General features: G+C 40.3%; 2 protein-coding genes across 2 annotated transcripts; both read right to left on the bottom strand.

Annotated features, from left to right (window-relative positions):
- Positions 1-1,076: 1,076 nt before the first annotated feature.
- On the bottom strand, positions 1,077-4,353 carry csad (cysteine sulfinic acid decarboxylase). Its single transcript, XM_030733679.1, has 13 exons — positions 4,198-4,353; positions 3,987-4,113; positions 3,824-3,914; positions 3,368-3,590; positions 3,170-3,249; positions 2,747-2,801; positions 2,525-2,641; positions 2,384-2,448; positions 2,186-2,267; positions 1,887-2,086; positions 1,597-1,648; positions 1,421-1,510; positions 1,077-1,250 (listed from the first exon to the last, which is right to left on the bottom strand). Exons 1-13 carry the CDS (start codon positions 4,327-4,329, stop codon positions 1,077-1,079), a joined length of 1,488 nt encoding a protein of 495 aa, XP_030589539.1. The 5' UTR covers positions 4,330-4,353.
- Positions 4,354-6,419: 2,066 nt separating this feature from the next.
- Positions 6,420-10,193, bottom strand: LOC115783644 (uncharacterized). The gene is made up of 4 exons (XM_030734566.1): positions 10,038-10,193; positions 7,400-7,740; positions 7,232-7,312; positions 6,420-7,148 (listed from the first exon to the last, which is right to left on the bottom strand). Exons 2-4 carry the CDS (start codon positions 7,713-7,715, stop codon positions 6,868-6,870), a joined length of 678 nt encoding a protein of 225 aa, XP_030590426.1. The 5' UTR covers positions 7,716-7,740; positions 10,038-10,193; the 3' UTR covers positions 6,420-6,867.
- Positions 10,194-22,777: the final 12,584 nt, after the last annotated feature.

Raw genomic sequence — 22,777 nt, 5'->3', positions numbered from 1 at the left:
GGCTTTCAGCCCTTCATCACACTGTTTTTCAACATCAGTTTTAATCACAGTTTTTTTTCTTTTTGAAACTTTTGATCTCAGATATGAGAACCAAACAGATAAACACAAGCCACCGATTTGCTGTGAATATCGACTGATATGCATCCCCAGTTTTAGGATTAATGTACCTGAGAAAATACCTTGGCTAAATTGCTACCTATAAGAGACTGTTTTCTCATCTTTTTTTCAGTTATAATTTGGGATAACAGTTGGCTCTTTCAGACTGACAAACTCTTTTATAGTTAATAAGAATTGTTGGAAGCACACACTTTTTTTGTGGCTGTGCTGCAAGAACTTATAACACCATTTTTTAACTCTAGGCACTTCTCTATCAGTAAAGGAATAAAAGGCATTTGCTCAGAAACATCAGAAACAGAGCCCAACTGAAATATTGGTTGATATTATCAGCTGATATTAGCTGTTTTCCAATATATTGGTACTGGCAATTATAATGGCTGATGAAACAGTAAAATGGCTGTTTTTTGTTGGGTTTTTTTTCTTAATTAAAAACAAATGTCAGAAACACCCTTCACCCATGTTGTGAGTGCTGATGTCGCATAGTTTGTCCACCAGAGTGAACCTTATAGCTTCCCTGTTGGGAACAGGTTTGGAATATCTCAAACAACCACCTGATCCGAGCAGAGTCAGGCAGAGGGTAAGTGAGTGATCAAAATAATAATAATAAAAAAATCTCACTTTTTCACAAAATTAATTAAAAAAACAAAGTTGCAGACCCAGAGCTGCAGAAGCAAAAAAGAGGGGCCAGGAAGTGGGCATAAAGTCTCTGGGCGGTATGTAAAGGGTAGGCGTTCTCCAACCGTGCTTTAAACTCCTTTAAAAACAAAAGCCATGGTGATATAAATTTTGCAATACCGAATAACCTTAATTTATTTATTCATTTAACAGCCGTTGTAATCTTGGAAATCAAATATGCAAATTAATGCAGTTTCATTTGTCTGTTGTTATTTGTAAAACTACAATGGTAGCCATTATGCACAGCATCAAATTCCACAAGAGGTGTTCACATGTGAGTTTTGTCACAGATCCTTGCCTAGTCTTTCAATTTCATTGAGAAAGAAGTCCATGTCTTTCTGGGACAGTAGTGGCGACAATACAATCACACGAAAAAAGTTGACCTTGTTTCCTAGAGGCTGGTAGCCAACCATCATAGTGCCTTGCTTCATCATGCGTTCTTTGATGATTGGAGCCACCTTTTAACAAGAATACACACAGTTAACAGTACAATAGAGAGAATGGTGGTTTCTTTGTTTTTTTTTCATAAGTGTACACACTACAAATAATATAGATGCTACATCTAAGTACGTGTGAATGTGTGTGCAATAGAATGAAAGAATAACGTATCTGAAACGTGGCAACTTACTTTTGCCAGTTTCTCCTGGTAATCTTCAGTTCCTTCCTTCCCTCTCAAACTCGGTGGTATAAACCAGAAGCAGACATTCACAAACTCTGGCTGTCCACAGAGACAAATGCAAGTGTGATAATGAAATTTTGCAACTAAAAACATGGCTGTGCTTTATGTAAAAGGTATGAAAGTACCATGCTCAAAAGTTGGAACCCCTCTCTTTTCTTCATCTGCTCCACCAGATATCTGTAAGAGAAAAAGTTTAGCAAAAAAAGTAACCATATTAAAAAAAAAAAAAAACAATTAAAAAAAATCCTGTTTCTGTTATATTAAACAGAATTTACTGTTTAGTGAAGATCATGTCAAAGAGAATTGATTTCAGGGGTCTTAACCTGCTGTGTATGACTTATCTCCTGTATAAATGAGCTAAATCTGACCTAAATACTTGACATGAGGCTTGCCCTCTGCTACATACTTTATTTACCTTGCATGAATAAAAGCCTTCTCTACACGCTCTGCTAAACCCATGGAGCCAACAGCTTTCCACATCAGCCACAACTTCAGACAGTCGACCTTGCGACTGCACTGCACAGACTTATCTCCTATGTCCAGATTCACATCGTAGAACTTGTCTTGCTGGAAGAGGTATGTGGCACTGGCACTGTGGCACTGCTTCAACAAATTCTGGGAAATGGCGAAAGATTGTCAAAAAGAAGTAAAAACATATTTCATTAAAAAGCATTATGATGATTAGTTCTACAGCCTTAAACTGTGAAGCCCAACCGTGGTATCCTTTAGGAGGAAGGCAGAACACTGCAAGCCAGCCACCAGCATCTTGTGGGGATTCCATGCTACTGAATTTGCTCTTGTTACGCACAGAAACACACACTAATCAACATATCAGCCATTTACATTGTAAGTCTACTCATCTACAAGCAAAATGCTGTTTTATAGTATGCTTTCTGGCATATATATTAATACCTGTCAATTCCTTTCATCAGATGTTTGTGTTTCTTAGAAAAAAGCACGCTCCCTCCCCAGCAAGCCTGAAACAAACAGGAAAAAAAAAAAAGGCTCACAAGGTCCACAAAACTGAGACTCATCTTCCACCAGAGGACTCACATCTACGTGCATCCACAGCTTGTGTTTGTCACAAACATCAGCTATGCGATCCAGAGGGTCAAACGCACCCTGCACTGTGGTCCCTGACGTGCAGCTCACAAGTAATGGCACTGCACCCTAATGGAAAAACCAACCAAAATAGTTACAGTCAGGAAATAATGATGGCTAGAACCAAATATTTTCCACTACATGATAAATCTGATGAGTAGTAGCTAAATTTACCTGAGATTTGGACAGCTCTATTTTTTCATCCAGGTCCTCTGGAATCATACGACCTCTGCAGCAGGAAAGACAACATTAATTAGGCAAAAGAAAAAAACAAAAGCAAGGTATTTTTACTGTGTGGAACTCCAGGTGTATAATAGATGAGGGTGCAGCAGTAATTTCAATACAGAATACTATCCTATCATTTATTTTAAATAATTGTTGAGCTTATATAAAAGGTCAGATAACATGTTAAATGTTCTCAGAGCTCAAAGTGACATCTGCAAGTTGAGTTTTATGAGCATTCGGTTTTGCAATGATATAAATTATGGAAAGGAGTGAATTCAGTTTCTTTTCTGCTCATTAAATTATCTCAGTGGGCAACTGATAAGTCAGTGTATTAATTAAAAGTCCCAAGCCTTACAATAAACTGTCAATTACCTATCATCCACGTTCACAAAGATGACATTGTCCATACCAATCCCCAGAAATGCAGCGCCCTTCTTTACAGAGTAGTGGCTCTGGAAAAACACGAGCATACATCTTTCACCAGTGTCATGAAGTTAGAAACACCCCTGATGAAGCTTCAGTCACCCCAACAATATAACCAGACAAACAGTGGTGAACAGCCAGCCTGACCTCTGGAGATGTAAAGATGCTTAGCCGCGGGAGAGCCCACAACCCCTGGCTTTTGACCTCTGGGAAGAGTCGGTAGCGTGCAAGGTTCATGGCATACATGTTGGAGGTTGAGCCCCCTGGGCAGAAAATCCCGTCACCCTCTGTCCAACCAACCAGCTGACGTAGGCCTCTCAGGACCTCAGTCTCCATCAGTACAAAGACCGGGGCTACCTCATAGGTGAAGCTGCAGTTGACAAAGAAAATGTTTGATCATGTTATACGTTTAAATTTATGCTGTATTAGCCTTGTCTTCCTTTTATCCTTCACTTTGTGATTCTCAAGTATACTGCTCTATCTGATCTACATTTCTAGAATATTTCTACAGTTTCTACCTAAGCAGAAGATCTAAATGTGTCTTTGATCACTGTTTATTCCACAATATTCTACACTGTTCTTTCTTTGCGTGTTCCTTCTTACAGATTAGTGTTGAGAGCCTCAGTGAGGAATCTTCCAGCCAGGGAATGATAGTCCACCCCTCCGTACTGCTGATTAAAAAAATGTGGGTGACCTGAAATCAATGAAAAATAGTCCCTTCAAGATCAGGTAATAGTCAGTCTGTTTAGGTGATTTGGTTACTTACTTGTCTTAATGCTGTACTTGGCGACATCTCTTACTCTCTGTAGGAGCTTTTCTTGTGGCTCTCCTGTCTCTCTCACCCCCAAATCCAGGAGCAGAGCTAGCTCCTCTGGCTCTTTCCATTCACAAACCTGCACAAGGAATGCATGGATTATGAATTCTGTTAAGAAAAACCACTGCAGGCAGGGATTTTTTTTTAATGCTTCACAAGATACCTTCTGTTTGACATCTGTGCCCTTGGAGAGCACCTCCTCCATAATAATTTTGAAGGCTTCATTCAAGAAGAATTGGCCTTCTGTATGGTCAATAAGAGACTCATTCAGGTCATGGTGATTAGCCGGTTCCATTATCTGCTCATCTGTCGCGTAAACAAATAAACACTTTTAAAATCTAAAGGTGTTATTAGAAACAGACACACACAGAGTACTTCATACTACTCACCTGAGAGTGGAGAAAAGGTTTGTGCTGTGACACCGGGCTGTGGAAAATGGCATAGGTAAAGTGGCAGAGTGGGAGGGAGGCAACCTTTGTCCCACACTTACAGTTAATTAATGTTGGAAGACAATGGGAGAAAAAAGAGAGCATGATAACATGATTTATGGGATCATAAAAGTTAATTTGCTTTGCTATATACATATATACAACACTTTCATATATATATATATATATATATATATATATATATATATATATATATATGGGGTGGACTGTTCAACTGTTCGATAGCGCAAATGTCTAATCAGCCATGGCAGTCACATGGCAGTTAACTCAGTGCATTTATGCATGTAGACGCTGAGCAAAATGACCTTCTGAAGTTCAATCTGAACATCAGAACGGAGAAGAAAGGTGATTGCCTAATCTGATTCTGAGGATCAGAATTTGGCACAAACAACATGAACGCATGGATCCATCCTGCCTCGTGTCAACGGTTCAGGCTGCTGGTGTAATGATGTGGGGGATATTTTCTTGGCACACTTGAGCATTGTTTAAAGCCGCAGACCACGTCCATCCTTTAAGGACCACAGCGTAACAATCATCTGATGGCTGCTTCCAATAGAATAACACAAAGCTCAAATGATCAAAAGGTAAGATAGTTCTGAAGACAAAGAGGGTCCCGTCCAACCCAGTAAGGTATACCTAATGAAGTTGCTAGTGAGTGTGTCAATGTTAAAGCCACAGACCGTGTTATACCACTGTTATTGCTCAAGATTAGGAAAATTGTAAAATTCAATTAAAATGAAAGCTAAAAAAAAAAAAAAATAGAAGGGGACTTGTATAATTTGATGGCCACTGGAAGGAAGGTGCTCCTGGGATGTTCCTGGGATGTTCCACCACATGTCCCAGTGGATACTGGACTACCTCACTGACCGCCCACAGTATGTGAGGACACAGGTCTGTGTCTCTGACAGGCTGGTCTGCAGTACGGGGGCCCCACAGGGAACTGTGCTGGCACCGTTCCTCTTCACCCTCTACACTGCAGACTTCTCCATCAACTCCCCACGCTGCCATCTGCAGAAGTTCTCTGACGACTCTGCCATAGTTGGCCTCATCACAGGTGAGGATGACTCAGAGTACAGACGGAGGACTCAGGACTTTGTGAACTGGTGCCAGCGGAACCACCTCCCGATCAACGCTGCTAAAACCAAGGAGCTGGTGGAGGATTTCCGCAGGTGCAGACCCACCACACTGACAACGGGAGTGGACATGTCCACTCCAGGGAGTGGACATTGAGATAGTGGACTCTTATAAGTACCTGGGTGTTCACCTGAACAATAAACTGGACTGGACTCACAACACTGATGTGCTTTACAGGAAGGGTCAGAGCAGACTCCACCTGCTGAGAAGGCTGAGGTCTTCAGGAGTGCAGGGGGCACTCCTGAAGACCTTTTGTGACTCTGTAGGATCATCAGCCATCTTCTATGCAGCAGCATGTTGGAGCAGCAGCTTATCTGCAGCTGAGAGGAAGTGGTTAGACAAGCTCATCAAGAAGGCCAGCTCTGTCCTAGGATGTCCTCTCGACCCAGAGCAGTGTAATTATAATCCTGTACAGTATATATTATTTTATTAATAGTAGTAGTATTGTTAATCTTGTCCTGTTTTGTTTTGACAATTTTGCTGCTGTTACATCTAAATTTCCCCTTTGCGGGACAATAAAGACTGTTTCTGCTTCTTCTTCTTCTTCTTCAATGATGCCTTTTGTCTGTGGCTGAACTTGCTCCTCTGGCTACGCTACTGACTGACACCCCACACTTTAAAAAAATAAAAAATCAGCCTTCAGCTTGGTTTCACACTATTTTTTCTTTGGTCATTTGTGCCCCACTTGCAGCGGCTCTATTCCTAAAGGAGTAAGAATAAGAAAGTTTGATTTATTTTTAGTTTAACAGCAGTTGAAGAAATTACAGAGTTATCGCATGTGGTGTGAAAGATTTCCTGCATCTGTCTTATTGGAGGGGGGGTGATGCTGTTCATGACAGAGATGAGTTTTGAACATGTTCTCCTCTCTGCTACTGCATGTAGATTGCCCAGCTCCACCCCAAAAAAATTCATCCCAACATAACAATAAAATGCCCGAGGGTATTCATATTCAAATTAAGTGAGCACAGCTTAGTCGTTTTTTTAAAACATCTTCTCGACTGAAGGGTGAATAAAAATCATACTACAGACACCAAAACAGAAAATAAAAGAAATAAAAGAGGTTTCATGAAAGTCTTTTATAACAACTGTTTACCATCATATAAAAAGTACAGTATAAGTTGAGCAAAAAGTCTCTTGCTCAGTAGTGCTAAATGCAGTTTGGTAAACAATAAAATCATAATCCTGTTTAACTGAGTAAAAACATTTCCTCTGAGGGGTTTCAGTCTCTGTAGATATCAGACAGTGAAAGATCAGCCAGTCTCCAACAGGAAGTCAATGCTTTCAGGTGGCAGCATCCAGTCTCCCTGACTGAGAAGGGAATGCAGCTGAGCTGGTGTGGCGTTTCCCCTCTGTAAGGCACTCCAGTGACGCAGCATGGCAAAGACTCGCTCCACGTGGGTCGAATGGTCCTCTTCGATTTGCTCCAGCTTCACAGACCTGATGTCCAGGGCCAGTCTGCCAATCTCCCTCCAAGATTTGCCGATGGTACGGGCCACTGACATCAGCTGTTTCTCACTCACGATGCCGGAGCCTGTGCGGTGAGACAGAGGCAGATAAACTAAGCGATGGTCACTGTGTTTTAAGTGGAATACACTTCAGTGCATTGTCACTCACCATTGTTGCATTTCTTTTTGGCTGAAATGGAATCTGGTATCTCATCTGCTTGTTTTCTTTTTTTTGAGGTTTCTTTCCCCCCTTGGAAATAAAAAAAAGTTTCTATTTAAAATAGAAATCTAACTGTAATAAAAGATTGTTGAGAGTAATGAGCAAACTTGGATCTACCTGAGGACTGTGTGTTGACTTTCAGATTCTTAATAAAGTCAAGCTTTGGGAAGGTTTCTTGCAAGTGCTTGTCCTTTAAAAGTTCCATTAATCCTTGCGCTGCTTCGGGACCTCTCTGCATGATGTGATCCAAAAGGTCTGTCACTTTTTCACTAGGAACGCGGCAAGATTTCACCTGCTGGTAGGCGTGTCGAGACAGCAGACTGCGAGCGTCCGCGTGCTGGAGTACAAAGTCAGCATCTGCACTTAGGATTTCTATAAGCTTTGGCTTCTGGCTTCTGAGCAGCTGGATTTCTGTTGCCGAGTCCTCGGCCATGACTGAGTGCCACTTAAATCAGCTCCTGAGAAAATAAGGTGATGAAGAATTGTTTTAATACAAATACAGACCTGACATATCTAATAAACCCACCCAAAAACTTGAGTGAGAGTAGACTCTCACTGCTAGGATCTAGCAGATGAGTTAAAAAAAAAAAAGTTTTTATTTGTGGTCATACTGTTAACACTTGAGCCCCACTAATACTGGATTTTTGGGAAGTAAAAAGTTCCAATATCCGTAAATTGTCCAATATTCCTTTTATATAAGCAGACAGTATATCAGAGTTCTGTCAAAGAGGGAACTTCCGGCAGTGTAGCAACTTCAGTAGAGCTGTGATTCTACTTTGCTCCATGTGCTGCAAACAGCATTGGAAACCGTGGACTCAGGGCCCCTCTGCTGGACAAACTAGGTAATGACATGTCTACATTACCACAAGCATTGCATTTTTTTTCCTCGTTATGTTTTCTAGCATAACACTTCATTGTCCTGCACAATGCCTGCATAATCCTTTCAGCACTCCTTCACTACAAAACATATTCCTGACTGACTTTTTAAAAATGAAAATGGCTATGGAGATATTACAATAATCTCACATTGATTCTAATGATCATTCTAAGCCCTCCCCCCAAGTGATTGAACAATATGAAACATTTAAGATTATTCAAGATGTTTAACGAATAAGAACTTCAATTTTGTAGTTATTTTTATACTGAACTGTAATATTTAATGACATGTTATAGGGTGTTTAAAACAAAACCTCTGCTGACAAAATACACTCACTGGCCACTTTATTAGGTACGGTTCAACTGCTTGTTAATTCAACTATCTAATCAGCCAATCACATGGGAGCAGCTCAATGCATTTAGGTTTGTGGACGTGGCCAAGACAACCTGCTAAAGTTCAAACTGAAAAGCAGAATGGGGAAGAAAGGTGATTTAAGTGACTTTGAACGTGGCGTGGTTCTCGGTGCCAGGTGGGCTGGTCTGAGTACTTCACTGCTGGGATTTTTCCACACAGCTATGTTACATTCCTCTAAAGGTCCAGGGGATAAGGGGGCAGTAACTGCCAAAAAAAAAAAATAGTTCTCTGGCACTGGAGTCCCCTTCTCCCTGGCTTTAAGTACTCATGGTCTAATTGCTGAGTAGAAACAGCTGCACAGAAAGGGTGGCATCTAAGGCTGGAAAAAGAGCAGCAGGCTCAGCTAGGGCTGTAATAAACCATCTCTCTCTGGTGTACAGAGCAAGGATCTGGTGAGTGGCAGTTCTCTGGGTGAAAATGCCTGGCTGATGCCAGAGATCAGAGAATGGATCAGACTGCATCGAGCTGACAGGAAGGAAACAGTAACTCAAATAACCACTCATTACAACCAGGGTTTGCATCGGAGAAGATCGGAGGCCTGATGAGCCTCAATTTCTGCCGTGTCATTTGGGTGTCAGGGTAAGAATTCAGCTAAAAACATGAACTCGTGGACTCATCCTGTTTTATATCAATGGTTCAGAATGCTGCTGGTGGTGTAAAGGTGTGCAGGGTATTTTCTTTGCACACTTTGGTCCCCTTAGTACTAACTGAGCATCGTTTAAATGCCACAGCCTAACTGAGTATTCTTACTAAGCACATCCTTTCATGACCACAGTGCACCTGTCTTCTAAATGCTGCTTCCAGCAGGACAACCCCTCATGTCACAAAGCTCAGAAAATCTCAAACTGGTTTCTTGAACACAACAATGAATTCGCTGTCCCCAAATGAGCTCCAATTGTGTTATGCTACCCTGTCAATATGAACTAAAATCTCAGAGGAATGTTTCCAGCACCTTGTTAAATTTGTGCCAAGAAGAATTAAAGCAGTTCTGAAGGCCAACCCAGTACCAGCAAACACCCAGTGAAGTGTCTGGTGAGTGTACTTCATACTGTGATACAGGTGGAGTTACACAAAATGTTCTCTAAGCCTATAATGGTGACACAACTCTTATCTGTGAACTTCTGACATGAAGAAAGTAAAGTGCCATTATTAATACATATAAGATTGATATACACTAATAATAACAGACAACGTAATGTGCACATGCATTTCATCGACTTTTTTAAAGCCTACATTAGAAGCACATATGCTTCAGAATTTATTCTTCACTTTACAGAAAGGCTATAAAGCCTTTGTTCTACATCCAGCACTTCTGCACTAAAGCCCTTTAATGTCTTTACTTCCTGGGTTTGTGCAGCATCTGTTATCGCTCTCTTCCAGATGCGCTTCACAGACTCGCTCTCATACACCGAGCAGGCTGCGGCATAACGCAGCAAGCGAAGCGGATTTCTACTTTCCTCTTACCATTTAACGCAACAGTATGGAAGCTCGTTTCCGCCACTAAAAATAAATAAAAAAATACAACAGCAAGGTTAAACAAACGCAGCTCTTAGCAGACAAACAGAAGACGTATCAAAATTTCACCGCCGCTTCTTTTCTCCCGCTGCTTTTTCTTCCTTATTTTCTCCGGTAAATTTATTTCCGGTTAATTCCTTTCACTGGCATTTTATTTCTGTTTGCTTCCATCCAGTGGATGGATGATTAAACTGCAGTGAACTTCCCCCCCAGCTGTGAGAATTTAGTGGCATCTGGTGGGGCTGCTCGCACATTGCACTCACACTGGTCTATGAGCTTAAATTATATTTAATTTTTAAGAGGTAAATAAGATTTTATTATGAAACCGAGACACTGAGTAAATTTAATAGAGTAAAGAAAATAAGTGCCTAACAGAATTAGAAGGGAGACTGCCTGAATGAAGAGTGCAAAAGTTCAGCAAAACAGAAACTCTGCGGCTGTAATGATGTGTAAACAGGCTATAGATTATATATGGTATGAATAATAACAGTAGCCATAACACTTTGCAGTGTATGGAATATAAACAGGCACTGATGTTTAGCTCAAAGTGGGTATATATGATGCATATATGCATGTCTAATGATAATTTATTTAGTACAAAAATTAAAGGCAGCAGGAGAGGAGAGAATAAATGTATGTTTAGTTTTGTTTCTCTGAAATTAGCTCAAACCGCTTGGCTTGGGGGGTGGGGGTGGGGGGGGCAATCACTGCTGCTCTGATTCATTAGCATGGTTAAACTGTAGAATAAATAGCTTCTCCACCTGGGCGTGCTTCTCCAGAACAAGAAGCTCTACCTCTCGTTTCGACGCAGACAAATGTGTTGCTGGTAATACTGTGAAAATGGAATGCTGTAAACATGGGAATAAATATTTGATTGTTTTTGGTTGAGCAGAGTTGGCTCATTGCGCGCATACCAAATAGGACATGCATGCATGTGTGTATGTTTATTGGATGTGTGTGTTCACAAGGTGTTGTGAGTGATGATCTACATTACAGTACATCCAAGTTAAATGTATCAAAAAGGCATCTGACTGTTATTGGACAACAATTATCAGGAGTCACCAGTCACACATCTGCTCAGCCTGTTTATACAAAGCTCCAGCTCTGGGAAATGACAAATCAATATCTTATTCCTGGACAGATATTTGCTTTGTGCGAGTGGAAAAGCCTCTCGAGCCTATTTCATCCATACACAGTATACACTCTGAGTCACTGTGTGTATTGGCTGTCTGAATAAATCCAGTTTTCTCTTTGCCTACAGTGGGTGGAAAGAGTAGAGCAAATCATTTATTCCTTATTTATTCTTACCACCCAGGTGATGCTGCTGTGTCAGAGAGAAATGCATAATTCATCTACCTTTATGTACTTCTAATGACTTTATTATGCTATAAACTTGAATTATATTCAATCTTGGTCTTTGTCATTGTTCAAGACTCATGCAAAGCTAAAAGGCAGTGATCTGCTGATCTAAGAAAATACATACACTCACATTCAGGGAGCTTTCAACTTGAAATGCTGTACAATGTGCTTGTAAAGTGTGCAGTTATTCATTTTGCATCACATTACTGCAGCACAAGTGGAGCATATTCTGTATGAAAATGACAATGAACTTAGTTTGCCGCTGATCAAGCACGATCCCACTCATACCCTGGTTCTTTTCAGGCCCCATCACGCTCTCTGTCAAGTGGCAAACTCCACTTGTATGTGCATGCTAGTGGTGGATGGTATAATAGCTCCAACTCTCCACATTGCTGATGGAGAATAATGCAGTTTCTGTATGAGTGGCTCTGGCTCTATTCTACAGACCTCTGCACCTGGAAAATTGGGAATTTGTAGATGAGGGTGTGTATGTGTATGTGTGTGTGTGTGTGCTTATTTATGCATGTATACATTTGAAGAGTGAGCCAGCGCAGCAGCTTATCCTCTCCATGCCTTAACAGAGAAATTTAAATTTACATGTAAAGTAAGTGACAAGGGAAATCAATCTTACTGTCAGACTTTAGCACTCCCGAACCACAAGGGACAAAACAGAGTTGGGTCTGCAATTGTATGGATCAAACACTGCTGTGTACACTCACTGACAGTACACAAGCAGGGCCTTTTATGTTCAGACACTAACGTGCACAAAAACAGAGCTCCTTCAGAGATAAAGTCCTCGATAAAAGAAATAGCACCAGACACCACTCTTTTGTAATAACTCAGACACGAGCCTGCATTTTTAAGGATTCTCCACCAAACTACTACCTGCTAGTATGACTTGTTGTGATGAGCTAGGTTCAGTGTAAAGAGTTTTGAAGAAATAGACTGTGCTAAGCACTAAAATTGATTTTAGTGATTGATTTTTTTTTCTTCCCTCTCATAGAATCCACTGTTTGTATTTGTTGCAGCTGACTGTAGTTCATCTGCAGCCTTTGAGAGACCCCCCCCCCCCCCCCACACACACACACACACTCCCTGGGTGGATGGAGCCGTAACAGGGGGATAGACATATATTTGAATGTCTCTGACATGTCTGTTTGTTTAACGTGCATTATATATGAAAGACCATGGCAGTAGGGCAGCCAAAGAGAGAAAGGCAGGGAGAGAGCAGTGTCATGTAAGAGACAGACAACAAGTAGAAAGTGAAAGAGAGGCCAAAGGAAAGCTGCTGTTCACAGCAGAGTGAAGACAAACTGTAGGTGGAAAGCTTCAGTTTTCAGCACAAAGACACTAGATTTAGTATCAGTCAGAGGCTCAACTCAGACTGTAACCCTGCCTGAGATGTTATTATCCTTCCTTTAAAGGGAAGAAGGGTCTAATGTTGGATAACAGCAGGATGACCATCCATTATCATTCATCATGTCAAATATATTCTCTCAGATCAAATATATATGAAGCTATTGTTCATTATGGGAGGAAGACCATTTGCAGAGGACTTATAGATTGAGCCTGTAATGTAATTGACGGATCCATTAAGGCTGATAGAAGTGTAAATAATTTACCTGTGTGTGAATCTGTGTGTGTGTCTGTGTGTTCTCCTCAGCACCCCTACTTAGAGTTACTGAAAAATGGCAAACACAAAGACATTTTCCCCTCCTTTAAGCATAATGAAGGGGAAAAGACAGTAAGTCTGACTGAAAAAGCAGACACATTTTCAGACTGCATTAAAGCCATGAAGGAGCTCCTGGAGGAAATGAAAGTGTGCGTGTGTGCGTGTGCGGGCGCGGGCGCGCGCGCATGTGTGTGTGTTTGTGAGTGTGATGTAAGCAGGGGGCTGAGCGAGAGTTTTTGAAAGAGGTCAAAGGGGAACTTAAATAAAGGAGGAGGACAGAGTTGAAGAGTTCAAAGGAGCAAAAAATAGTCACTGCTCAGAAAAAAAAATGCTCTTAATGCATGAGATCATCACAGCTGAAGTCATCCAGAGAGGCAGGTGTCAGTTGATGTCAGCGTTTAATATTTGCTGTAATTTAGTGAAGTCAGCGATTTGTCGAGACCTTGGCTGCGGGATTCATTAAACGAAATCTGCGGATAAGATTTAATCCGCCTCATTACATCAAAGACAAAGGTACAAAGTGAAAGAGGAGAGGCAAAATGCACTTTGCTTTGTCTCTACTGCAGTGTGAGGTGACCTCTAGAGGGAGCTCTTATCATTCTAAACTATCTAAATGCTCTTAGCTGGGTGATGCACCCAGCTTATAATTTAAGCATAGCTCTTGTGTGATTTGAGCTATAAAGCTCAGGCTTTAATCGACCCTAAGACTCTGTTGTGGGCCGTGAGATGACACAAAGTCCCTCTGGCAAAAGACGGCGAGCCAAGTTTCTGGAGCTCCCAAAAGAAATAGTGGCAAGAGAGACCCACACACTGCTGACTTTAGAGTTTGGTCTGTCCAAAACTCAGCAACCAGTCTAAGAACTGGAGTGATTGTCTGAGGACTCGATGCCTGACTCTGAACTAGCTGAGAGCTGCCGTCACCCACTGGAACACTGTCTGAACATTAAATGTTGGGACTTAACACTAAAGTAGTTTAGCCTTGCTGGGTAAAGTGGAAAGTATACACACTTTTAATGAGATATTTGAGTCAAAAAAGAAAAACATATGGTTAATCTCTTTGATTCTTTATTAAGTTCACTGCTAATGACACCAAACAAATGTGTATCACATATGGTTTATGTATAAGAATAGGGTTCCAGGATTGCACATAATTACCATATTTGGAAAATAATTGCTACCTGTCTGTACCCTTATCCTTAAAGTTTGATGATATTAAAATGATGATAAAATGCTGAATTGCTGTACTACTTCTGCTGGCTGCTTTGAAAGTGTGAACATAAATGTGTGTGGTTCTAGAGCCAAACTTGCCTGCACGCTGTTTAGTTGCTTTATGATTAATGGTATAAGGTTGCATGCAGAAAACTAAAACTAATAAGATTCTGTTTTTGCAGTTACAAACTCCACGCAAACACTGTTGTGCAGCCCCCCCTCCATTTTCATATACATATTTATTTGAACTATTGATGTTTTCCGGGCCCCAGTGAAAACATTGAAAGAAGTATTCATTTTATTTGTGAACGGAGCACAGATAAAAACCATTCGGCAGCAAAAAAAAAAAAAAGAAGAAGAAGGAAATCCAGATAATAGAAAGGGCTTATTATTGAGCTGTTTCCCCTTGTTCCATCAAGTGAAGACCAATAGTTTTGAAGGCTTAAATGATCCTCTGTATTCATCATCAACTGAAAGAATCTCTGGAACTTCACTGATGTGATCAATACTGGCGCTGATTGAGACAAAATTAAATCCAATGCTGGTACTTTCATTAGGATGAGGATATGACTGAGCCAATTGGCTTTCATTCTTTCAACCTTCACTGTTGCCTTCATACACTCATTCACTGTTCAACACAGCACTTTCAAATAACAGCATTAGTGCTGGGGAAACAGCAAAATCAATGACCTGGTAAAACAGTACACTGGTTATAATGTTTCCCTCTGATGTTTTTTTTCTTTTTTTTTTCTCCACATCACCCTGAGCTACTTAAGCTAATTAAACTCCAGGAAACAAAAGAAAAACTACTACTACTGCCTGTGTGTTTGTGCAGCCAAAGCTGCGAGGTGGCGTCTATGTCTCTGTGATTTTAAGTGCTTGTGACAGCCGTCACTCTCTCCCGCTGTGTTTCCACTCCATGTTGGTGTGAATACGTGTATTTGCGCCTGTGTGTGTGTGTATAATCATTTTTGCTAGACCAGATATGGCAGTGATTCATATTTGTGTGTTGCATCACACCCAACGTCCCCAGAGGGAGGAAGTATCTTTACTGATTCAATATGCCGCAAAATTCCTCAACTGGAATCTGTAAGCAAATGCTGCTGTACCATAACTCTTAGGGTGCCCATTACAGCCTAATCCATGAATGACTCAATTCAAAATAAATACATCACCTATTGGTTAGTGAAAACCTGTTATGAAGTCAGAGTCATTTTTTGCCAAGTCATTGATGTGTTAAAGCTAGATGTGAAGATCAAGGGGTGGATCTGACTGTGAAACCACATGCTTACTGGCTAATGACTTGTCAATTACAAGTCATTAGCCAATGACCATATTAAGGATAATCCTCCTGTTTGACTAGAATGACCGTAATTTATAAAATTGACTTAATGTTGACCTGAAGCTATTGATTGATCCCATAAACTCATCAGTGAAGTGCTTACTGAGGTCACAGAGCAGGGGATTAAGGATTAAGGTATGGAGATCCTGAAGCTGCATCCATCTTTTATACTGTTTTTGTTGTCCATGTGTTCACTCAAATTTTCTTCCACACTGTGGATACGTGGAAGTCAGACAGACTGGTCTGTAGTCATAGAGTCTGTCTGTTTTCTTGCCTCACTGCTGAATCTAAGCCCACTTTGTTTTCCTGCTTTCTACCCGTTTTCTGAAACTGAAACTCATTGTACAAGCTGTGGTCTTAAAAAGGTAGTGGGACAGACTCTCTTACATCAAGTGTGCATTATGTTCATTGAAATACACTTTGGTTGCCTTAGTCACTGATGGCCAGTAGGAACAGAAGCAGGGATCGCAGAAAACATTGCACACATTTGCAGCTGTGTACCTTTACATCTTTTGAGCAGGTGGTGACTGGATTAAAGCGTTCTACATGTGGTTCCTGTGTGCTTTTGGCTGCACCCACATCCTCACATACCTTTTGTCTTATTGAAATACTGCAACTGTACCGCTTCTGTCCCCATAGATTTCTATCCTATAACCAGACAATCACTTAGTGTCTGGCTGTGGCCTGTAACCCACAGCCTGCTCTATTCCTCTCTTGGCCACATAAATGGTATATTATGCAATGAGTGGCCTACCTCAGGTCATTAAGATGCCCTCAGTCAGCAAAACTGGCACATCTGTGTGTGCTGATCAGCCTGGCCCTGTGGTTGGTGGAGGAATGATAACTGCACGCTAATTAAAAAGCCATTCATTGGAGTGAAAGGCCAATTAAAGGCCTAATATTTGATAAGATTCTAAGCTCACTCAGCAGCAAGCCCACCTGGGAAGTATTTATTAAATGTTAATGGAGACTGTAATTAATATCCAGGGCGGATTAATGTGCAACTGAATATCATTCACATTCAGACAGATGGGGAGTGGGGTGGTGAGACGGAGAGAAATAGAACCAGTACAAATGAGAGATGGATATGTAACCTAGTATTTTGCCCTGGTTTTAAAAAAAAAAAAATCTCTTATACAGATGTGCCATCAATCAGAAGTGTTCCTGCTATGAAGAATAGAGTTTTTTTTTTTATTTTTTATTTTTTTACAGATACAGAAAAAAATGTCAGAAATATTTAAATTCCTTTTTGCAGCTCCCATTTTCCCATTTTCTAAATATAGAAGCCACTTAGATCTTGGTAATTGGGTACTTGTGCCTCTGTATATTGATATTCACACTAATGGGCCATGTGACTACAAAGTGTGCACGTGTGTGTGTGTGTGTGTGTGTGTGTGTGTGTGTGTGTGTGTGTGTAAATGAGCTTTACTTTTTCTACAGATCCTTCTGAAGTCAGTGTATTGTGATGACCAGTATGGATCCTGAAAAGGATGAGTGGAAGAAAATGGAAGGATGGTTTCATTGTTGCTAGTTCTACTTCCTTTGTTCTGTTTTCCTGCCAATTGTCAGCCACACCCAATTCCCATCAGCTAATTAGCCAACCAGTATATATACACATCCATCCATCCATCCTCCATTCTCTTCATGTCTCAGCATCTTGTTTGAGTGTTTCAGTATTTTCTTGTGATTCTATGTGTGTGAGAACTATTTTTACATTATTCCTGTAAGTGTTGCTTGTTGGAGTTCTTGGATTTTGCCTGTTCTCTGTCCCCTTTGTCAAGTGTTTGGCACTTAAGCTGCCTGCCCATATATGACCCAAACTTTCAACATCAAAACCGAGTTACGGACTTTTATCCTGTTTCTGAATCTACTGTTTGGTTCAGCCTTTACAGGTATTGCTGGATGTTGCTCATATAGAGACTATAATACAAAATCCCAAATTTGGTGTAATATACACTGTATAACATTATATATGAATATAATATCACTCTGCAACAGAGGCAAGAGATTTTAAAGTTTTATTGGTAAGCATATCATATTTTATATTTAAAATGAAAACTGAAAGTGGGTCATACTGGAAACTGGAAGATATCCAGGTTGGATCAAGTCATTGTTTGGCAGATTCAAACTTTTAATGCCAGCTCCATGCTCAAAATTTACTTTAATTCTTGTTTGTTTGCCATCTTTAAATCATTAATGAAGCTCTGCAAAAAAATTCAGTCATGTCCAGTTTTCCTCTTTTTTTTTTTTCTTTGCCTGTACTTAATTTAGATTTTGTCTCTCTATGTATACTTTCCCTGCTTCCAACTCAGCTGAATTATGGTGTCACTGTCCACCTCACCTATCTTTCAAACTTTCTGTTAGGCACACAGTAAATAAACTTGTATGTTAGGGATTAATTCATATATATTTCTATTTATACATTTCTATTTATTTTGTCACAGCTACAAATAGCAATTACTAAATTGAGAATGTTCTAAAAAAAAGATTAGTCAAAAAAATATGTTTGAAATTTAGAAAAATCAGTTTTTAATCTTGTGACAGAAATGTATTCTTTTATTTAGATTTTATTTTGACTTCTGATGAAAATATCTTTTATATTATTTTACACATATTTAACTTTTTGAGTTTTTCTGCTGAAAGTACACTTTGGGCATAATGTTAAAAACTGAATTAGCACCATATATAGCCTACTTCAAACCTTTTGTTTGATTTGAATTTTATGTCACGCTAAAAAAAATGAGAACCAGCCCTTTTTGACGCTCCTTTCTGCTAATTCCTGCTCGGCTGTATCGACCGCCCTTGTTTCTCCCTCAGAAGATGGCCTCCATTTATGAGCTGTTCTTTTTAGAAAACTGTCCTCGTGGTCGTCCTAAGTAGCACAAAGCTTGGGAGAGATTCGCTGACAGCAGAGGACGGGTCAGGTTGAACTGTAAATAACTGTACATGGCAGCAGGATTTCCCCCAAGAAAATGCCTTTTGCTCCCCTTTTCCTTTTATGGATACTTTAAGTTACTGCTGGTCCTCTGAGCTGAGTAGGGTTACTGTTTTATTCGATCTTGGTTGTGTTTCATTTACTTCTCATTGTGATTAACTGTTCTGATTTTACTTTGACCTTGTTTACATCTCTTCCACAAGCCATTAGGAACTATATAGTGTGTCTTCATTACTGATGGCTGCTCTATTAGCCAAGACTAATAGACATGGTCACAGAGGACGGACATGCCAATAGTACTAAAAACGCTAAAGCTAATTATCTAGTGGACTGGGGGCTGGAGTTAGGGTTACAGGTTGAGGGTAGTGTTAGAATTTGGTGAAACTGGAGGTTTAATTACTTTTCCCAGTAAGCTGTCAGATGGCCAGTGTTGGCTCTTTACCAGTAGGAAATGGAGGTAAGCCAATGATACAGTGAACATATATTTCTAAAATCTGATTAATAATGTGGTTGGAGTGGCTGTGGCTCAGGAGGCAGAGTGGGTCGTCTACTAATCGAAGGTCAATGGTGCGATCCCTGGCATCCATCAGAGTGTAATTGTATGACTGTTTGGTTAATCATGCTTAGGCATAGACAAAAAGCACTTGAATGAATGTGTGGCTGTCCATGGGGCTTGTAGTAAGAAAGCACTTTAAGTGCTCAAAGTGAGGAGATATGCACAATGTAAGTACCAGTCTGTTTAAAATTTAATCTTTGCACAGTGCGTGTTATTTTGACATGTTTCAGGTTTCTTCAGATGTTTGTGTTTTTGTGTCTGTTCACGTCCTGAGAAATAATACCATGAAAAATATAAAACTGAGCTATAAACACAGTTAAATTAATACTACTACTACTACTACTACTCATAAAGCAACACACCACTGGTTTTCACATTAGTTTGACATAGTTTGTATGGCTTTGTATGTCATGTGCATATGGGTATTCAAAAGGAAACCAGGCAGAGTATTACATGCACCAATGAGGAGAGTCAAGGAACCCATGGTAAACAGTGACAGTTTCATTAAGCAGTGTGTGTTCCTGCGTGTGTGTGCATGTGTGACAGAGCTTGTGTGAGACTCTACATGTTGAACAAACTGCACAAATGAAGTGTGTATAAATGTGTGTGTGGTCTTCACTGGTCAATAAAATACACAGCCGTGCACTTAAGTGTAAATTTATTGTTTCTATGGTCAGTTAGTGGTATATGTATGAGCGTGTGAAGCAGTATTAAGTCCACAGTATCCAATAAATCAGACAGATACAGCAGACAAAATGCTAAAAAGTCACTATATAGGTGGTGAGCTAAGATGGATGAATGGGGTGGGGTGGGGAACTATTAACTGATATAAAGTAAGAACAGGAGGGAAGGCAAACTCAAAGAAAATCAGCAGGAAACGGTTGCTGAACAGCTCTCAGATCAATACTAATAACCACACACAGTGTATGACTTCCTCTCATCTGTAATAACTCAGACAGTGGAGAGAGCCACACATGGTGAAGAGAGAGGTTAGAACTTGGAGGCTGTTAGAGGGGAGGCGGAGAAAGGAAATATGGGTGTGAAGTTCAAATTTGTCTGCTTTTGCACTCTCCGTTGGTCTCTTGCTTTCTCATCCTCTCCCCTTGCTGTTTAATAAACGGGCAGGGCGGGCAGACGGCCATGTTTGAGATGCCACTTCATCACTGTGGAAAAGCGGTGCCACCCATTTCCACCTCCTACAGCACTCACTGAGCTCACAAAGCTACGGTCATATTTGGAAGATTAGAAAAGTGTGTGTGTGTGTGTGTGTGTGCGTGCATGCGCGCGCGTTTGTGTGTGTTTTTAGAGAGCCATACAATTTGTGGTGAATTAGATTGTTCTAAAAGCATCTCTCAATAAGAGGCTGGTGAATGCGTTTGCCCTAATGGCCTGCCTTTTTATATTTCTTTAATGAAGTTACAGAAGAGGAGAAAATGGTCAACCCTGCCAAGCTCTTCTACACATGCAGAGCGCTCTCCATTTCCTTCCTAAACTGAGGTGCAGGCATTAACCTCAGCTAATTCTGTCAGCCAGAGAGAAACTGAAGCTGCATAATGCTTATCTTCTCACACTTCAGCAAACAGGAAAATTTGCTTCTGTGTGTGTGCGTGTGTGCGCGCGCGTGTGTTTTCTCTATGTGTATCTGTGTGCATGACTATGTCAGCTGAACTTACCAATGCTGTATCAAAGCATAATAATGTGATCCCAGCTTTCTTTAAAATGACAATCCTATTTCACCCAGGCTTCACAGCTTTGGTGAGATTTCAACACCTTGCTAAAACTCAAACATATTCACGCTAAGTTGAGTTGAAACCTCCCTGTGAGAGAGAGAAAGTGTATGAGAGATAGAGGAACAAAAAAAAAAAAGGGCTTATGTAATGTCAGATGAGAAAACTAAGCACACATGCAGATATTTCTGTGCTGCTGATTCTTGAGTGGAATAAATCCTGGTTATTTTTGGTAGGTAATACCAGTGCAGTGCAATGGTGCAGTGGTTAGCACTGTTTCCTCACAGCAACAAGGTTCTGGGTTTGAAACCACCATCTGGTTAGGGCCCTTTCTGTGTGAAGGATGTGCATGCTACGTTAATTAGCGATTCTAAATTGGTCATCTCTGTGATAGACTGTCAGTCTGTCCAGGAAGTACGCTATCTCTTGCCCTGTGACAGCTGGGGTGGGCTCCAGCCCCTACTCATGATCCTAAATTGTATAAGCATTTAAGGAATTAGATGGACTGATTTCACCAGCATGTTGTTTGATGAACCTCTTCAGAACATTTACAATAACTGTGCATGTTGGAAATGATCTGATCTTTCTGGACTTGTTGTGATCCAAACGGCAGGCGGCTCATTGTCTGCTGCATATACATAGAGCCAAATTGAAGGATGTAGCCTTCATAAGCCAGCCATTATGTTGGGACACAAGAGCAGATGGCCTCCAAAGCCGTGCTTGGAATTTGCTTCCTACAAACACCACAAGGACATATTGTTTGTAATATTTCTCAGGCATTACTTTGGTATGGAGTGACCCTTGGGTATTAACAAAAACAAAAGAGCTGATTTAAATCGTCACATAAAAAGCAATATGTTGCAATTAATTCAAGTAGTGTTTGTTGATCATGATTGAAAAATTGTGTGCTTGTCCTAGCAATCGCCCCATCTGTACTTGTCAACAGCAACAACAACAACAAAAAGACCGAAAAGTTTGAAGATTTGAATATTGACATAATTAGAAACACAGGCTTGAATAACTCTAATTTTATGTCCTTTTAAAGGACAAATTTGAAGCACTATGATTTGCGACAAAAAGAGCCAGCTATAGTCAGAGCATACTATGTGTGACAAGTACTGCGACTAAACTGTGTTGTATTGTTTCCCAAAATTAAACAGAATATGTCAAGAATAGACATAAAACAGGACAGCTCCTGAACTGGTATATAACTCGGCAAGGATTAAACAGGACTCACACCTCACAGGTAGGTGATTATGAGTTAAATCAAATTGAACGAGCTATATGAGGAGTGGCGCTTTATTTTTTTGAAATATATTTTTCCAAACATTTCACTGCTTCACATTTTATTGATCCTTGGAGCCTTATTTGCTGATCAATAGTTTACCATTACCCATAGATTTTCTCTAGGGCTATATTCAAATGGCACTACAGTTTATAAAGCAACAATGATGCATATTACTATTGACTCATCCTAATCAATGACTCCGTTCTAAGTCATAGGCCATATCTACATATTTTACAGGCCCTAATAGGTTCATGTATCTACTCCTGCTTTTTCTATTCCTCTCTTCCTCTCCGATATTGAGTAAGACAGAGCTTAGGTATGTTCATATTGAGCAGAATAATGTCTGACTAAAATGCCATTGACTTGGGCACAAACGTGTCTGCTCACACATGTGCATGGTGTCAATTTTTTATAGGTAAGAATATATGGCTGGAACACATGTAGATTAGTCTTTGTATCTTATGGTTAGAGTCCATGAAATATTAATTTCAAGGGGTTGAAATCACTGTAAAAGCCACACTGTTAGCCGCTGATTTTCCTTATTTCATGTTAAAACATATAAAAATTAGCAATGAGAGAGAGAGAGTGTAAATCACTACCC

The sequence above is a fragment of the Archocentrus centrarchus genome, chromosome 7 (genome assembly GCF_007364275.1).
Source record: "Archocentrus centrarchus isolate MPI-CPG fArcCen1 chromosome 7, fArcCen1, whole genome shotgun sequence".
Classification (NCBI taxonomy): domain Eukaryota; kingdom Metazoa; phylum Chordata; class Actinopteri; order Cichliformes; family Cichlidae; genus Archocentrus; species Archocentrus centrarchus.
This window is presented reverse-complemented; position numbering and strand designations above follow the sequence as displayed.

Coding starts and splice junctions, on each gene's coding strand:
- csad (XM_030733679.1), bottom strand. CDS start 4,329: ATGGAACCGGCTAATCACCATGACCTGAATGAGTCTCTTATTGACCAT. Junction 3,591..3,823: donor GAGGCTCTCAACACTAATCT/GTAAGAAGGAAC, acceptor TGTCAACTGCAG/CTTCACCTATGAGGTAGCCC. Junction 2,087..2,185: donor TCCTCCTAAAGGATACCACG/GTTGGGCTTCAC, acceptor GCCATTTCCCAG/AATTTGTTGAAGCAGTGCCA.
- LOC115783644 (XM_030734566.1), bottom strand. CDS start 7,715: ATGGCCGAGGACTCGGCAACAGAAATCCAGCTGCTCAGAAGCCAGAAG. Junction 7,313..7,399: donor AGTCAACACACAGTCCTCAG/GTAGATCCAAGT, acceptor TTTATTTCCAAG/GGGGGAAAGAAACCTCAAAA. Junction 7,149..7,231: donor CAAAAAGAAATGCAACAATG/GTGAGTGACAAT, acceptor CTCACCGCACAG/GCTCCGGCATCGTGAGTGAG.